The following is an 18,419-nucleotide window of genomic DNA, read 5'->3' as shown; positions in this document are numbered from 1 at the left end:
ACTAAGTTTCACCTTAAAATAAACAAAAATGACAATGGTAATTTTGTTTCTAAACTTTAGAGATTGAAATGAGACAAACACTAAAAATGAATGTAACATGGGTCCTTTTTCTATTTTATCACCTCTGATTTATAAGGGGCAATTTCGAAGTGCTCTTTTCAGACCAATTTGAATTTGAATCGTGGATTAAACATAGCTGTCACGCTGAAATAATTTGTTCACTAAATTGCTAGAAAATCATTTTTGGGGTTTCTTATTCAGGGAAAGTCCGGGTATAGATCAATATGCCTAAAATTCAGTAAGTGTTCAATGAATGAACAAGCAAAAGCAAGAGGAAAACTAATCAGGACCTGGGGACAAGTTTTGCTAGCTATTGATTTTGGAACTTTTGTTTAGCTATTACATATAAATTTATGGAGGTAACATTTTAGTGGAGAAAACAGTGGAACGGACAAACACTACAAATAATTTTTTTTTTTTTTTAGTGTTTGGGTCTTTTGAAATTTTTATACTTTTTTTGGTCTTTAAGTGCTTCAATAATGTTGAATGTTAATTATCCATACAGGTAAATAAGAGGTGTTTTCCTGGCTCATTTCAGTTTAGCCTCTTAAGGTTTATATCCTTATTAGTCTCTTTCCTGGTTTTACATGTTCCCGTTCCCAGAGTAGAATGAACTTAGTTTGTACTCGAAGGTAACCCTTGTTGAAACTACATGACAGAAACAGGCTGCAGAGGTGGGCAAGGGGAAGCCTTTCCCTTTTGCCTTGATAAGTCAGTGCCACACACAGAACCCACATTTTTTTGAAGTATTATCTTCATTACAGATAATGATTTTGCTTGATTCTATTGCAAAAGTCATCCACTTCCATTCCCTCTACTCTGCGCCCACCAGAGGTATGCTTGCGCCCACCAGCGGCAGGGAGGTGATGGTGGAAGCCTGCTGTACTCTGACCGGCACTTCTGGTTTGCTGTCATCCTTGGAGAAATCTGGGCCTGGTTCAGAAGAGGGATGTAATCTGAACACTCCTTTGTCACGGATCACCAGGGTGTGCTTGAGGGGACGGCAGGTGTAAACGGGATTTAGAAGCAGAGAAGAGTGCAGGGTAGAAAGGTGATGTGCCACAAACTCCCTCCCGGGGCTCCATCCACAGGGAGCTGGCTTTCCATCTGTGCTTCCTGAAGCAGTCCAGTGGTAAGAGAATGCCAATCAGGAATGAGTTTCTCCATTTCCAAACTAACTGTGACTGGAGCAAACGTGGATCCTTTAAATTGCAGAATTTGATGGCAGGCCATATGCTTAAATAGTTGCTTGGCGGGGACTACCCGATGTTGAGATGAGCTCCGTTTGGGCAGACTGAAGAGTCACTGAGGCTCAGTTGACCCTGCAAAGGCATGGAATGGATTTGTAGGCATTTGGGGCACATTCACCTACCACATCTAGGCTTCCCTAGAGATTTTCTTTTCCAATAGGAAAGACAGTTTCTGGGTTTCCAAAGGTCCTGGAAACTTCATGTATCCTTTGGCTCTGCCTGCCACCCAGCTTGATGCAGCTATCTTCTCCTCTTCCTCCTCCTCCTCCCCGGTAGAGTGAAGGCCTCACAGTGGTGACATGGGGTTATCCTCAGGCCTGTCACCACTTCATTTTCCTCAGTGTGTGGTAGCAGAGTGCATGGGATGAGTTAGGGGCTGAATGGGGAAGGAGAAGAGGGAGAACCGGGCTGGGGGACGTGGGCGATGGGATTTGAGTGGGAGGCACAGCTGTGGCCAGTGGATCAGTCAGCAAATTAGTTCCATGATGATCCCCTGCCCTGAGAAAGAGAAAATGGTGAAAAAGGATGGGAGGGAAGGAAGGGAAAAGGGGGGCAAAAAATAAGATAAAGCAAGACAGGAACTGCCATGTCCACTCGTGGGGAAAGGAAGGGACTGCTTAATGCTTTTTGAATTGCATTTCCCTAATGGCTGACGATGTTGAACATTTTTCATGTGCTTTTTGGTCATTTTAATTTACACATATTGCATTGTGTATTTATCTTATTCTACATCTTCTTTTTCCACTGGCATAGTGTTTCTAAGGTCCACATAAGTTGTAATACATACATGAAGTGCCTTATCCCCCTAAAAGGAGGCAATGAAGCCCAGAGAAGAGAGTGACGTGTCAAGGCCTCACAGCTGAGCCAGGCCTGAAATAGCTTTCCTCCCCATCACACCCTAGTGTTTCCGCGTGCCTCCTCCCGGGTTTTTTGCAAATTCTTGAAATAAAATGTATTTAAAAAAATTGCCCGTCTGCTATCCGAAGGTAGGCACAGCTCACCTGTGCTCTCTGCAGTGACTGCCGTCCTCTGTCCTCTCCTCCTGCAGGTTCCAACTATGGGAGCCCGCGCCCCGCCCACGCCAACATGAACGCCAATGCGGCCGCGGGGCTCGCCCCCGAGCACATCCCCACCCCAGGGGCCGCCCTGTCCTGGCAGGCGGCCATCGACGCAGCCCGGCAGGCCAAGCTGATGGGCAGTGTGGGCAACGCCACCATCTCCACGGTCAGCTCCACGCAGCGCAAGCGGCAGCAGTATGGGAAACCCAAGAAGCAGAGCAGCACGGCCGCCACGCGCCCGCCCCGCGCCCTGCTCTGCCTGACACTGAAGAATCCCATCCGGAGGGCATGCATCAGCATTGTGGAATGGAAGTATCCTTTGTCCCCTGGGCAGGGTGCGGGCTCCTGGGAGTCCCCGGCGGGGTGGGAGTGGGTATCTCAGATGGCCGTCTCAGACCCACACACCTGCATCCTGGGGTGCTGTTAAAATGCGGAGTCTTAGGTCCTACTTCAGACTTGCTGGCTCAGGTTCTCTGAGGCCAGGCTTGAGTAACGAGCTCTCCGGGTTTTTTTCATGCATACCGGGCAGGATTTGAGGAAACTAGCCTAGGCAATTATGAAGCAGACCTTGCCTCCCTGAGCTTGCCCAGTGATCCACTTGAGTGATTAGAGGTGGCCACAGTGCTGTTCCATAACCTTCTTTCCCCTCCTGTGTCATGGTGCTGGGGTGGTTTCATGGTTTCTTCTCCCTCAAGGGTGAAGGACCCCAGGAGTGCAAGAGGCAGGAAGTCAGTTGCCCCAGCTTTTGGCTCATGGGCTCCAAACAGTGGTTCTCAGCCTTGCTTGCACATGAGAATCACCTGGAAAGTTAAAAAAAAAAAATACAACCTGAGCTCCACCCAAGACCAGTGAATGCCACTGCCTAGGGAAAAGCCCAGGCATCTTATTTTTGAAAACTCTCCAGGGGCTCCTGAAGGTGCAACCAAAGTCGAGGACACGGGCCTGAGGTTGGAATCACGGATCCATCTGTGTGTCTAGAGACCAGTGAATGGCTCCTTCAGAGTAGATGGCTTGGCAGGGAATTGCAAGCTCCTCAACACCATGAAACTGAGGTTGGAGCTGTGGACCTCAGGATCAATAAGTATGCGCCTGGCTTTGACCTGTGATGACTTTGAGTCCCACAGGGGGGCTTGCTGGGTCATATGGCCAGTGACAGAGCAGGAATAGAAACCTGGTACTTGGTGGTGGACATTTGTTTTATAAACAGTTTTACTGAGTTATAGTCACACACCATATAATCCACCCAGAGTGTCCAATCCATGGCTTGCAGTGTGTTCGTAGAGTTGTGTATTTATTGCCGCAATCAATTTTAGAACATTTTCTTTACTCTGGAAAGAAAAAAAAATGTCCCTTATGTCCCCTTATTATTGACATTTAGCATTGGAGTGGTACCTGGTGTGGGGCATTTTTATTATGAGGATCCATTCAGACAGGGCTGTCATGTCCCTCAGGGACTGGGATAGGACTGTTAGGTCTCATTAACAAGTTTCCATGGGAAGATTTTAAAGTCTTGAGTAGTGGTTAAAAGGTAAAAGATGATGACCCGTGGATAGAAGAAAGTGTCTGTTGAGCAAGAAACATTAGCTCTATAAATGTTTGAGCTCCTCAATTCAAATTAACTTTAATAGGATGCAATTACAAACAAGTGGCTGCTGCAGAGCCCGCCAGTCTGTCCTGAATGGCCACTCATGGTTTCAGTGCCCAGAGATTGGGGAGAGACTGGGCTTTGGTTGGCCCCTGCTTGACTGTTTTTGTAGCTTCTCCTCACAGAGCTAAGGAGGGGAGAGCCAGGTAGGGACCAGGAGAGGGGCAGTAAGGCCCAGAGAAGCCACAGAACTTTCCCCAAATCGCATAGCTGGCCACCACCAGAGCTAGGTGTCAAATCCAGGTTTCCCTGTGTCTGAAATCCAGGCACATACCCTTGGTTTGAAGAAAGGTACGAGGGTAAGCATTCAGGGGAGGTGACACGAGCCCTGCTGGGTCACGGCGGTACCTGGATGTGCTTCCTGACTGCCATCCCACCTGTTCCACCTGCACTCCAAGTGCTCACAGCCACTCCTAAGCATCAGTCCTTCAGGTTCCCCATTTGTAAGGGAGTCTTAGCTGTCACCTCCCAAAGTGTTTGTGAGGGTTACACCATCCATGCACATGGAAGCACAAGCAGAAAACCTGCCACATGAGAGGGGTCAGTAAATATTGGCTGACTCTTAGTCCATTCTTCAACTCTAGGAGGGGCCGAGTGTAGAGTAAAATGTTGGTCAGTGGTTGAAGCTTGGAAGAAAGGGAGAAAAGGGCAGGGAAGCTGCCTGCCTCAGCAGTGAATAGTAAGAACAGAGGGCGGGGAGGGGAGGCAGCTTCGTAAATGGAAATGTGTGATGCAGTGTTCACTGAAACCGGTCAAGGCCCGAGTGGGTTGGAGCCAGGGACTGGGGAAAAGACCATGATAAGGCAATTTCTGGTCTGCTTAATGTGAGCCTCGGCCATCATGTTGCACCCCCACCCTGGGGCAGGGAGAGCGCCCACCCAGCTGCCGTGGAAGAAGGAGGCCCAGCCTCGGCAGCACTATTTGTGCAGCATTCCCATGCTCTTTTAGATGTGTAGCTGGACAGGTAAGGAGGTAGCCAGGTGAGCTCGCTAGTCAGTGTTTCCAGAAACAGTGGAATCTGATGCCGTCATTGGGAAGAAAAAACAGTTTAAAGAGTGATCTGGTCCTCACAGGGTGACACAGAAGCCTCCCAGGACTGACTTGGACTCTTCAGCAGATGGCTTTTCTTATCTTTCTGATTGGTTTCTTTACACATTATTTTCTCTGGCACTAGCCTGGGACTTTTAGCATAAAATGATGGATGGATGGCCTAGATGAGGGGAGAAAGTGGAACTGATAGCCCTAGAAACACCCTCAAATTAGCTGCCATTCCCTCAGTTTGGTCGAGGGGATGTGCTAGCACTTGGTGAATGGACCAATGTGAGGTCTGATTCCTTGATGAGTTGATGTGCCCTTGCCCTGGTGGGACCCGTGATGGGACTGAACTGACCGGCCTCCGGGCTGAGGGCCACTCTGCTAAGCAGGTAGGAAAAGGTTTAGGAGGAAAAGAGGGGTGGGGCAGTGTAGCCAGAGGTCTAAAAGAATGCCTCAGGGCTCCTTCTGGGGAGAGGAGTATAGAGTAGTCCTTAAATACCCAGACTCTGGAGCCAGACTTGCAGAGTTTGAGTCCCATTCTCCCATTAGCCATGTGGCCTTGGGCAAGTTAACATTTAACTGTGTCTCAGTTTCCTCGTTTAGAAATGGGGGTAATTTGCACAGTCAGGGTGTTTCTGTAGAACTGTTAGTGCCTGGCCCGGCACTCAGTGAAGTGTTAGCTAGTTGATTGCTAATTACTCTTATCATCACCACTGTCAACCACGCCCTCATCCTCACTTAATCCGTGGCCTCCCCAAGGGGCAGCATGATGTATTGGAAAAGATTAGTCAGTTGGGCTGTGTTCTGATCCTCGCTCTGCTATTTGCCAGCGTGGGATCTTGGAGGGGTTGTTTTACTTTCTGCATCTGTTACGTTGGGCGTTTGGACGAGTCCACGGTATGCCATCTCTTGGATGTGGAGGCACGAGTAGAGAACGATCACTCTTCTGTGGTGTGCCAGGAAGAGGGACCCGCAGGAGTATCCACGGGTCTGAGGAGCATCGATAACCAGCTCACTGGTTGGGAGCTCTGGACCACGTAATCACAAAGATCCCTCCCAATTCCAGATTTCTGTGCCTCTGGCCCACGGTTGTCCTGCTGGCACATCAGGCAGTCTGTGGCCAGGATCCATGAGCACTGGACTCAGGGGTTGAGACGAAATCTGGATTCTGGTCCTTGCTTGCCATTTAGTTGCTTTGGAGAAGTTCCTTGGGGACGCTGGGCCCCAGAGGTTGGCACCAGGTGGTCTTGAAGGCCTCTTTCTCCTTCAGAATTCATTAACTTTGCGAGTACAGGTCTCCCAGAATTAAGTCGGTCCCTTCGCTTAGGAATTTCTATCCCTTCTTTACTTCCTCCTCCTGTTGGACTAGGTTGAAAGTTGGCAGTGTGGGGTGAAGGAGCAGGAAGGGCACAGACTGGCCCTTCCTTTGAAGTGTCCCCTTTCTTGCCTTGAATGACGGTGTAGACGAGGCCCATTGGAAAGGGTCTCTTCACATAAGCCCACTTTCCTGTGGATACTAGGTTGCTCCCCTAGATCTCGGCGAATACCAGTGGAGGTGCGGAAGGCCTGGAGCTGAAGGCCTGCTCTCTGAAGGTGGCACCTCCCAGACTGCAGAGGCGTTTAGTCTTCTGTGTGAGACGCTGCCGGAGGGAAAGATGGCTGCCTCCTCCGAACCCCCCTCCTCCATAGTGCCCTTGGGGCTCCTGGGACCCTGGCCTGGAAGCTCTGAGACGATGAGAGACAAGGGGAGAAAAATCCTCCAAACTTCAATTTGGAAGGTTAAAAAATCAAACCTCCAGACTTTAATTAGTAACCTTAAAAATCAGATCTGTCTTTAAATCCCACCTATCCTGCCCTCCCTTGGTGGCTGCCCTCTGAGCCCTGAAGAAAAGGGGTGCTTGGGGGTGCTGGCAAGTCCCAAACAGAGCAAGCATGGCTCTTTAAAAGCAACCCCAAGTACCCATGAGGGAAAATGAAGTCAAATGTAATCTAAATAAATAAAAGAAGGGGAAAGAAAGTTTTTAGAAATCTGTGTTTACTCTGGCACGCGACTGACCTCCACTGCTTTTGACATATTAGGAAAAATTTTGGCGGAGACCCACTGGAAGCACTTAAAAAGGCATATGTTTCTTTTCAGAATACAAGGGGCTTGGAATGTATTGTTTAAACAAAATTCTTATGAATCCTCGATTCATTTTTTAAAAATATATGTATATATGTTTGTTTCACTTGTGCTCACTGAGACATTAACTTCCTTAACCTCCCCTCCTCAGGCCGTTCGAAATCATTATTTTACTGACTATTTTTGCCAATTGTGTGGCCTTAGCGATCTATATCCCCTTTCCAGAGGACGATTCCAATGCCACCAACTCCAACCTGGTAAGTCACTGTCCTTGAGTCTCTGCTTTTCTTAAGAGGCGGAGAGTTGAGCTTGAATCACATGGATTCAAGTTGGGATGTGAAAGAGAAGGAAGATGTATATCTGACATATACGAGAACGAGAGCGTTGCAGAGCTCAGATCTTGAGTGCTATTTTGCTCTTTATTCAAATCAACACCTGTCTGATCACAGCCTGTTTTCAGAAGGAATATTCCAATTAGATGGTAGTGAGCTCTGGATGTGAGTGAGAGGGTGAGTGTGTGTGTGTGTTGTGCATCTTGAGTAGCAAATCCCGTGAGTGCTACAAAATGTGCTGCCTAAGTGCAAGTGCAGGTATTTGCAGGCGCGAGCTTTTATTCTTGGCTCCTCGGTTGTATTTATTTTAAGCGCCTTGGTTCCATTGGTGGGTCTGCTCAGGTGATCTGCAGCTTCTGCATGATAAATAATTTCGAGGAAGCTTTTAGAAACGTTTGCTTTTGAAGCCAGGATGGATTATTTAAAGAGGTTTCATTTTCTTGGGAAAGGCAGCTTTCCATTTGGATTGTTGGGAGGCCAGCGCTGGCAATTTGGGGTTAGAATGGAAAAAGTGGAGAGTGTGTTTACTTTTGACTGAATGTGAAGTCATTACAGAGGCCTTTGCTCCGTCTGGGCATGTGAGGAAAAGAGCTCTGGAATGCAGTTGGCAGAACCGGGCACTCTGGGATGCTTCTGCTCAAGGCTTGTAGGAAACTCCCATCTCTGTTCCTCTCCCTTCAAGGTCACTGGTACTTTTCATGTCATTTCCACCAAGCATGTTTGGTCACCAAAGCCACCATCTTTCCTGTCGTCATCACCGTCCTCTAATGAGGAAGATTGGACTGGCTGGTGAGATGGTTTTTGAAAGAAGCAGGAGAATTACTGGATTCTCCGTTCCACTGTTGCCAATTGCTGATGCTGTCATGGGGCCAGCGTTTTGGTCTTTTAACCTTTGACATTTGCTTTGGTCCCTTCAGCAAATAAATCTGATGCATATTTGAAACTTCACCAATTCCCCCGTCTTTTACAATTAGCTACAGCTCCCTTTTGGGCCACGTGTTCAGTTGGGCCAGGCTGCTATGTCTCGTGGCTTGGCTTGGGGGCACGTGCTAGAGACAGGTTCCATTGCAGGGCCAGTGAGCATTGAGTGATGACATGGACAGAGTCTGCAGGCAGAGCATTAGCTGTAGTCCACCTGGCCTTCCGAGGCATGACTTGTCTCTTAACAGGCAAGAAATCTTACTGTTTCAAAATAAATACAAGCAAATAGTGTCTCACAAATTGTCCCTGGGAGAAGGAGATGCTTTTTCTATGGGTTATATTTTTTCTCTGTGTATTCACCTCCTCCCTTTACCACTGGTCCTTCCCCAAACCCCTGCAGCATTATACTCGATATGTAGCTTTTAAAACAAATTCTTTTTAATTGTAAAATATAACGTATATACAAAGCAAAGAAAGAAAAAAGCAATAATTTTCAAAGCATACTTCAACAAGTAGTTACAGAACAGGTCCAAGTTTGTCATGGGCTACACCCTTCCACCATCTCAAATCTCTTCTTCTTGCTGCTCCAAAACACTGGCGGCTAGAAGGAATATTAATATAGTGATTCAACAGTCATATGCATTTGTTAAATCCTATTTTCTCTATTATACTGCCTTCTTTTCCTTTGATCCTTCTCCTCATGTATTGGGAGCTTTGGGCAATGCCTGTTCTCTGAAGTTTTCATGTTGAATAGGGGTGTCACACTAAAGGATAGGGGGATGTGATTCATTGATAATCTTGGAGAGATTAGTCTCTCTGGGTTTCAGGATTTATCTGATTTAGGAACCCTCCCAGAATTATATATTCCAGGAAGGCAGACTTAGTGCATGACACCTTTATAGAATCTCAGTTTGAGCCCTAGGTGATCTTAAAAGTCAACAGGCTTGATGTTGGTTGTTTAGCAAACCATGACAATTAGCACTATCTAGCTGAAGCATGTATAAGAGTAGCCTCCTGGATAGCTTCTTGACTACATTTGATCTCTCCCAGCCATTGATATCTTATTTTGTTACACTTCTTTTCCCCTTTTTGGTCCAGAAGGCATTGTGATCCTATGGTGCCAGGGCCAGACCCATCCTTCCATCTGCAGCTTTTTAAAAAGAGTTCTGTGTACACATGGAATCTACATCTTGTTCTTAAGCTAGTGAAGCTTTGGGTCTGCTTTAGGCCAAGCAGTGCTAAAAGTGGGTAGAAGAGCTTCGCTTTATCTTAGGACCCCAAAATGGCTACTTAACATCCTCTCACCCTGGGGTTTGCGGAAGAATTAGCAGTTGTCACTTAAAGAGCTTCAGAAGACCAGGGAAACCCAGGGCTGCCTGAGATCCATCAGCCCTGCACCTGTGGGAGGCAGAGGGTCTGGAGGGGGGCATGTCACCTTGGACTTATTCTGGAGCTGGAGTGGAGGTTGCTGCATTCAAATAATGTTGGAGGGACAGCAATTTTTTGAAAAAATTATACCACAGGGTAATGAAAGTATTCTAAAACGAGATTGTGATGATGACTGCACAGCTGTATATATAGATTCACTAAAAATTGAACTATATACTTACAATGGGTGATTTAAAAAAATGTATCATGGTAAGACATATATATATATATATACATATATATGTATACAAAATACATACATATATACATATATATATATATAATACAATTTGTCATTTTAACCATTTTTTTTTTAACATGGGCAGGCACCAGGAATTGAACTTGGGTCTCTGGGATGGCAGGTGAGACCTCTGCTACTGAGCCACGGTTGCCTGTCCTACTTTAACCATTTTTGAGTGTGCAATTCAGTGGCATTCATTATATTCACAATGTTGTGCTGCCATCACCACCATCCAGCACCAAAACTGCTCCATCACCCCAAACAGTAACTCTGTATCTGTTAAGCAATAATTTCCCAATGCCTCTATTCCCAGCCAATAGTAACGTCTGTTCTACTTTCTGCTGCTATGAATTTATTTCTTCTCAATATTTTATATGTTAACCATTACATTATTTTACTTTTGTGGCTGGATTATTTCATTGAGCATAATATTTTCAGGGTTCGTCCATGTTGTAGAATGTCATTCATTTTTTTCTGCTGAATAATATTCCTGTGTGTGTGTGTGTGTGTGTGTGTGTGTGTGTGTGTGTGTTTGCGTGTGTACTACATTTTTTTTATCCATTCATCTGTTGATGGACACTGGGGTTGTTTCCAGCCTTTGACTATTACAAATAATGCTGTTATGAATATTGTTGAGTAAGTATCTGAGTTCCTGTTTTCACTTCTTTTGGGTGTATACCTAGAAGTGGCATTTCTGGTTCATATGGCAATGCTAGGCTTAATTTTTTGATGAACTGCCAAACGGCTTTCCTGCAGTATGTAAGTTACACCTCAATAAAACTGTTTATTTTTATTTTTTTTAGAGAATAGCAGCAGCAGGTGAGCCCAGGCCTCTCAAAGCCTTCTGTGGTGAGGCTTCTGTTGTTGTTTGTTGAAAATGAAGGGGGACGATGGATAGAGGAGGGAGAGAGGAGAGCCAGTGAGGTTGGTCGGAGACTGGACACTGTACATTTGGGGGTACAGAAGAAAGTGTGGGAAGTTTGAAAAGGGGCCCCTAGGCAGTTCCTGCCTCTTTCAAATGGAAGCTTGTGTGGCAGGCAATGATTTATTGAATTAAGCAAGCATGCTCAGGCTTCCTCCATCCTAAACCCAAATAGACAAACATGTGTACATGTCTCCCTCATTTCTTCTCACTTGATCCCTGAACTTAGTTTGGTGGCCCTCTGTTTTTTGGAAGAGTAGTTTGACTTACTGCCTCTGTGAGTTCATTTTTACTCACTCCTTGGCAACTTGCTCTCTGTCTTCCATCCTTGTTATTTTAAGGAAATGGGTGTTTGGGATGTCACAGGTAGGAATCTCAGTTGGCAAACATAGGCAGGAAGAAAACGTAACTTTTATTTTTGCTTTCCTATAACTGAACATAACCTCCGTTTCAGACTCCATTTTGCCAGGTAATGCCAACTTAATCTGTGAATTACGGTCTCTCAGTCCTTTCCCTGAGGTGTAGCTCAACTCCAGGGACTTCTCCAGGGCCGGCATCATGGGATGGGAGGGCATATTGTTCTTGGAGAGGCGGATCCACCCTACTAAATGGCTTTGTCCTTCTGGAAGGCCCTTGGCCTTTGACCCAAAGGGCAGTGTGGTCGCGTGTTCCCTAGTGGCAGGCCTCTCTCTCCAGGTCTAGGTCTCTTTCAGTCTTGGTGGTGGGACATGTGGTGCAGAATTCAGGGCCCCTTCTCAAGGACACACCCAGCATCTAGACTATTTTTGCTTCCTCTCTGACTTGACCATGTTTGCCAATTTGGGATTGTTTGTTTGGGACCAGGTAACCCAAGAGACTCCTCCAGTTTTCCAGATCTATCGATGCCCTGACCTAGGCTTCTATAACCCAGAAGCCAAGGATCTCATGCCTCCTTCTCTGTGTTAAAAAACTCCTAACACAAAGAAACACCTAGATTAGTAATAACAAGGGTATTATTCTACTCCATGGATGTAACCAACATGATATTGTGATATGAGGCCATCTCCTCTTTCTCTCTGCAGCATATTATACTGTCAGATACCCCTTCTCAAAACTCTTCAGCCCTTGGCTTCTGGGACATAGTTATTATAGGTTTCCTATTTCTTACCATTTCCTTCCTGATTCTTCTGGCTTCTCTTCCTGCCCTACAGGAACGGTTCAATCCTCGGCCCTCATATCCTCTTTTCTTTAGTCTCCCCTTGGTGAACTCATCTACATCCACAATTCTAAGTTCTCTTTATGTTCCCTTGGTGTATTTGATTCACTAGTTCTATGACAGGGCCTAGGAATATGCATTTAAAAAATTACTTGTAGGGGTGCTAATATAAGTCAGGTTTGGAAACTAATGGCCTCTTGGTTAGAGCAAAATTTGGGTCAGATAGTCCTGAGTTCCAGTGCTGGCTTCATCACTTTGTAGCTCTGAATTTGAACCTAAAGTTATTTGAACTTTTTGAACCTCATCTGTAAAATGGGAGTGACATTGCCTCCAGGGGTTCTGGGGATGAGCAAGACAGACAATGACCAAGCAGTGCCAAGTACAGGACGTCTTTTGCAGATGCCAGGAACAAACGAGCTCCAAATAGAATTCATCATATAACCCTGCCCCCAAAAGAAATAAAAAAATCCTAATCCATCACTGCTCCTCTTCTTTGCCTTAGCTTGGTCAATTTCATTGCCCTCCTTGTGGTCCTCCAGAGCCTTTTTTAATGCCTTCTTCCCCTCACCGTGCTCATCTATGTAGGCCTCAAGATGTGGAGATTGAAATTGGCAATGCAGTACATTTAGCCTCCTTTCTGATTTTAAGTTCATTTGTTTAAATTCTATGTGCCTTAGTTTCTTCATCTACAAAACAGGAATAACAATAATAGTTTCTACTATTATTATTAAATGAGTCAAAACATGTAAGGATTGTAGAAGAATGCCGTAGGAAGAGCTAAGTGTTTTGGTATTATTTTGTTCTCCTCCTCCTCCTCCTTATACTAACCCAGGCCCTTGACACCTTTTGCCTGGACTATTGAATTAGCCTCCTTCCTGGTATTCTACCTCTAGTCTCTCCTTCCCCTGGTTTGGTCATCTGGCACACATCCATACTAGGAGCTAGGTACTATTTTGGGATACTTTAAGGGGCAGATTCTGTGTCTTATGGAGAAGAGAAACATGTACGTAGATGTCTGTAAATAGTGAGAGGTCTTACAATGAGTCAGGGTGACAGAGAGGAAGAACTGATCCATTTGGCTTGCTGTGCAGGGGATCATGAAAAGACATATTTGAGGTGCATTTCCAGGTCAAACAAGACATTTCAGGCCAAGGGATGCACTTGGGCAAAGGCCCCAGTGTCATGCTCTTCGTACTAGAGGGTGGAGAGCCGGCTGCTAGTGGATGAGAACAGTGATGGAGAGCTTCATGGCCCATGCTAACAGCTGGACTTAACCGTAGATAACGAGGAGACCCTGCAGGTCAGGAGAGTACTGGATTCAGATGTATATTTTAGAAAATGGGCTCTTCCATTGTGAGAAGAGTGGCTCAGAGGGAGGCCTCACTGTTTGTGAGGAGAAAAGAAAACTTTTGCAGAACTCTAGATGATGGTGACATTAGGAATAAATAGGGATGATGATGGCTTGAAGAGGCAAACCCATCTGGAGTTGTGACCAGCTGAATATTGTGGATGAAGAGAGGAGCTGACTTCCAGCTGGAGATGAGGGTGACTAGATGTCATTAACCAGGAGAAGGACTTTGGGAGGAGGGTCCCATTTCGGCCAAAGTGACTGGATGCAGTTTGGGATTTGTTAAGCAAGAAGTCCCTGGAATGTGCAAATGGAGATGTCCAACAGACAGTAGATACAGGTCTGGAGTTCAGGAGATGGTTCATGTTGAAGACAGAGATGTGGGGTCAATCACAGTATAGCAAAGAGAAGGAGTCATAGCTGTGGATCCGAGCACCAGTGATGGGTTGGAGCATGGGTGGGTGGGGGTGTCTGGAAAGCCATGGCTGGAACCCTGGAGTTCTTCAACATTTACAGAGTGGCTGGAAGAATGGGAGCCAATAAAAGACATGAGGAAGGTTTGGCTTACGAGGTAGGATGGGAAATCAGAGAGAATGAAGTCATGGAAGCTAAGAGAAGAGAGACTACAAAAATATGAGAGGGAGTGGTTGGTAGTTCAAAAGCTTGTCTTCATGTCCACCCAAGGCTGCTAACAAGATTAATTGTGAGGAGAGGAGCTAAGCTTAGGCTTTAGTAGAAAGAGAGGGTAATTGACCCATGTTTGTAGCCTGACCTAGTTCTGGGCCTTGCAACAGTAGATATATAACAACAATTTCTTGAGGTTCAATGCCTGAAACATTCCCCTTGTGCCAGATCGTGGCTCCCCAAATAGTCAAGAACCCCAAATATCAAGCTTGAGAAGTCCCCCCATTACCTTCTTTGTTTTTTTGTTAAAAGAATTTTTTTCAGAGTTCCACTTTTGAGAAAAAAACTGCTTACAGCCATGGTTCTTAAAGTTCAGCGGCTTATGCACCATATGGAGAGTTGATTAAGCACAGATTCCCAGGCCCTGCTCCCATAGAGTTGAGGTGGACCCCAGGAGTCTACATTTTTATCAAGCTACCCTGGTTATTCTGATGCTGGTGATCATGGACTGGTCTTTGAGAAGAGTGACCTGGAACGTTTCCCATTGTAGGAGTGATCGTCCTTTCAGCTCTCTCTCCACAGTCTGCTTTTGTCCACCTATCAGCTCTCTCTGTAGGGTGAAACAGAAAGACAAGACACATCAACTGCTGAGGGGTTTCCCATTTTATTTGGTTCGAGAATAATCTAGCAAACCACACTCACACTGTCACAGAATTAGAAAGATTCTTCTTTTCACACACGTTTGCAAATTTACATCTGCGCTGGCTCCTGCTTGCAGTTTCTCTCACAAATTTGTCAGCTTCCATCCATTCTCTCTCAGCCCTGTCCTTTCTCCCACCTGTTTAATATAATACCCATTTATTTTTCTAGCACTTTGCTTTCTTCTCTTTCCAAGAGAAGAAAAGTATTCCAGAATAGATTTTTAAAATCTTTTCTCTCATTACTTAAATGAAAGTCTGTTTGTTTTATGCTCCATCTAACATACACTTTTGCACCAAAATCAGTCATCTTTGTTATCTTTTCTTCATGCTAGTGGAGCTTAATGAAACCTGAACCAGCCCATGACACATTTCTTTATTATTCACAGTCTTGTTATTGCATTGCCACCTACTATGCAGTTTATCATTCATAATATAGAAACTGTAAAGTTTTACCCATTTGGCAAATTGTATGATGTCTCTGGAACAACCTTTGCAAGCAGAGAGAACTCAGCATGTGGAAAACTCCCAGTTCTCTTTAAGCCCCGAAGTCTACAAAGACTTGGCTTGAGTTGAAATATTAAGAGAGTATATTTGGCATCTGACCTTGAGCAAAGAACAGTGCTGTGTACTTTTTGGAGCAGGAGCCAGGCTTGATGGGGAGGTGGAGAGGGGAGGGGAAAAGGCCAGAAAAGGAATCATCTTTGGGCTATGCTTTTCTTCCCCTTTAGGAGAGAGTTCAAGAAAACTGGGTTGGCCAGGTGGGGCTTCCTTCAAGTCAGGGGGCTTAGGCTAGGCTTGGAGGAAGAAGGATAGGATATCTGTAAAATTGCCGTAAAATTGGGTTAATAACGAAAGTTGCATCATAGGTGGTTGTGAGGCTTAAATGAGGTAACATATGTAAAATATTTGAAACAATGCTTCGCACCGGCAAAGTGTGTTGCCATTTAGAACATAAAACCAGATTCTAGAGGCCACTGTCCTCCCCCTGGTCCCTGGGGTAAGTCAGGTCCAAGGGCATGCCAGGCTAGCTTTAGCCTCAGAAGGACGAGAGAGGAGACCAAAGAGCTCTGTTTCCTGGCAACTCTAATCCAGCCAGTGTGGTGTGTCTCTCTGTAGGCCCTGTCCTCATTTTCTGGTTACATGGGGAAGGGAGCAGGGATGCATTAGTGGTGAAAGAGCCCCAAGGGGAGAAACCTGGGTGGCCTATGGGGACCCCACCACTCCTGTCCCCACCCTCCCACCCCCCCTGTTTATTTTTTTGTGCCTTGATCATCTCTGGGTCCCCTGATGTGCCTGGGACGCTGTGAAATGGAGGTCTGCCCATTCCTGGGCAGTGCTGGATGCAAGATGCCCACTTGGGGTCCTGTGTTTAGACCCCCGTAAGTTCTTAGATGAACCTGAATCCTGCCAAGCAATCTCTGAGAGGTGCTTGTGGCCCCAAATCACTTCCATTTGAGAAGGGAGGGTATAAATGTATTTTGGGTTTGATTTGGATTTCCCTCATCTTCCTGCAGTGAGCATCCATGCATCCACGATAATAACACAACAAAACAAGATTTATGATTGCTGCCTTGTATGTGTCACCCTAATGTGCCAGACACACACCCACTTGGCAGAAATACTAAATTTATACCCCTAGATAGCTAGTACCCCTAGATAGCTACAGGTAACAAGCCACGTAGTTTCTGGTTCATATACTTAACATGCTGGGCAGTTAGAGCAGGAGGGGCTGTGGGAGGGAGCTGGGGTGAGTCTGCTGTAGATGCGAGGCTTAGCTTGACACTGCATTGGGAATGTGGTTCTGAGGTTCCGTGGTTCTAAGACCCCTGCCTCGGGCATTCCCGTTGACCTTGCTTGAGTGGGGAGGTGATTCTCTCGTGGAGCCAAGGCTGTGAGTCACCTAGCTGGGGAGCCACGCCTGGGTTGTGTGGCCTTAGGGCAGGTATTTAACTTTACTGTTTCTGCTTCCTCTTCTGGCAGGTGGGTGTCTTCTTAGCTTGCTCAATCATGCCGAACCCTTATTGGGTGACTCCTAGGTGCCAGCCCTTTGCGCACAGTGCTTCTAATCCTTACAACAATAAATTATCCTGTCTAATTGCTTACTTGAGGGCAGAGAATTTATTTCCGTCCCATTCATCCTGTTCATCTTGGTGCCTTGAGCAGTAACTGGCACATGGCAGACGCTCAATCAATATTCAATGAGTGAGTAAATGGGTGAATGAATGGACCTGCCAGGTCTGTGGGATCGTTCCTTTATTGCAGATGAGGACATAGAATTTCAGAGAAGTGAGTTGGTGAGCAAAAGGGCAGAGCTGTAATGTGAACTCAGGACTGTATGAAACCACAGCCTTGGCTCTTTGCTCTAGCCCCTGGAATATGTAGGGTTGCTGTAGGCTTCAAATGACGTGCTTGTGAAAATATTTTGAAGACTAAACACTGTGTAGCAGAATTAACAGGTTTTCATTTTTATTTTATTTTTTTTGAAGCAACTTGATTCTGTTGTAACATAAATCTGGTAAATGCTGGGTTACCCAAAGTTAAACAACTTACTTTACTCTAGGGCTCCTCCAAGCCTTCAACACGATAACAGCAGACATCATTTATGAGTTCGCACCATGTGTAGACGCTGTTCTCAGTGCTCCTTGGCAAACGCTGCTCTGGAGAAGCCCACAGGCTTAAACCACAGACAGGAGAAAACCCTTGCCCAAGGACCCATGTGTTAGGAGAATGGAGAGCACTGGGCAGGACAGGCTGCAAGGCCAGTGTAGGAGAGGACCGCATGAGCAGCCTCTCAGCAGCACCACATTTCAAATTAGACAGCAAGCTCCTTGATAGATTTGTGCTTAATCTAATCCTCATAAACCTTCATGGTGCCTGGGGCGGTTGTTTGCCTGCTGTGTTTACTCACTAAATATTTCAGAGGGAGGAGAAGGCATTGTCTGCTCTGCATTTGCCACTGGCTGGGATGAGAGGAGGTGCTGTTTCCAAGTCTGAGTATGGTGACACCTCTTGATTCTTTTGTATCCATCTTTATTTATTTGGGGAAGACAAGGTTCCATCTAAATTTGTGTTCTATGTAATGGGACCCTTTTCATGCACCAAGCTTCTTTTAATTTAAGTATGTTGGAAGAAAGTCTTTCTAGAATGTTAAACACTTATCTCTGGGCCCTTAAAAATTCTAAATATATTTCATCCTTTCTCTGGGACAGAACCATCATTAGGAATTCCAGTGATGGGACCCTTGCTGTAATAGCGTGAAGCCATCGGGGAACTGAGGGACCACCAGGTGGTCCCAGAACACCATGATCTGAAAACGTTCTGATGTGTTCTTCCTACCTCCCCGCTTCTCCCATGGGATATCTGTCCATTCCAGCACCAGCCCTTTGAATTTGCTGCTCCTTCTCTCCTGTGGGTCTGGAAACCAGACAACTGGATCCATTATCGTTATGTGCAAAGGAAGAGTAAATAGATTCTGATTGAAAACCTGAGGGGCTCACTTATGAATAAAGTGCATTCGCTTTAATTCAGTGACTTGAT

The 18,419-nt window shown here is 45.8% G+C and overlaps 1 protein-coding gene and 1 pseudogene across 2 annotated transcripts in view; one reads left to right on the top strand and one right to left on the bottom strand.

The window, feature by feature from the left end:
* CACNA1C (calcium voltage-gated channel subunit alpha1 C) overlaps window positions 1–18,419 on the top strand; it is a 739,906-nt gene that overhangs the window by 153,357 nt on the left and 568,130 nt on the right. For both annotated transcript variants that reach the window (XM_077169590.1, XM_077169589.1), the window contains exons 2-3: window positions 2,359–2,680; window positions 7,322–7,427. In XM_077169590.1, coding sequence (XP_077025705.1) covers window positions 2,359–2,680; window positions 7,322–7,427 — 428 coding nt within the window. The remainder of the gene's footprint in view (window positions 1–2,358; window positions 2,681–7,321; window positions 7,428–18,419) is intronic.
* Window positions 709–1,512, bottom strand: LOC143689713 (cyclin-I pseudogene; annotated as a pseudogene).

The sequence above is a fragment of the Tamandua tetradactyla genome, chromosome 7 (assembly GCF_023851605.1).
Source record: "Tamandua tetradactyla isolate mTamTet1 chromosome 7, mTamTet1.pri, whole genome shotgun sequence".
In the NCBI taxonomy this organism is placed as follows: domain Eukaryota; kingdom Metazoa; phylum Chordata; class Mammalia; order Pilosa; family Myrmecophagidae; genus Tamandua; species Tamandua tetradactyla.
Note: the sequence above shows the minus strand (reverse complement) of the source record. Positions and strands in the feature narration are given on the sequence as shown.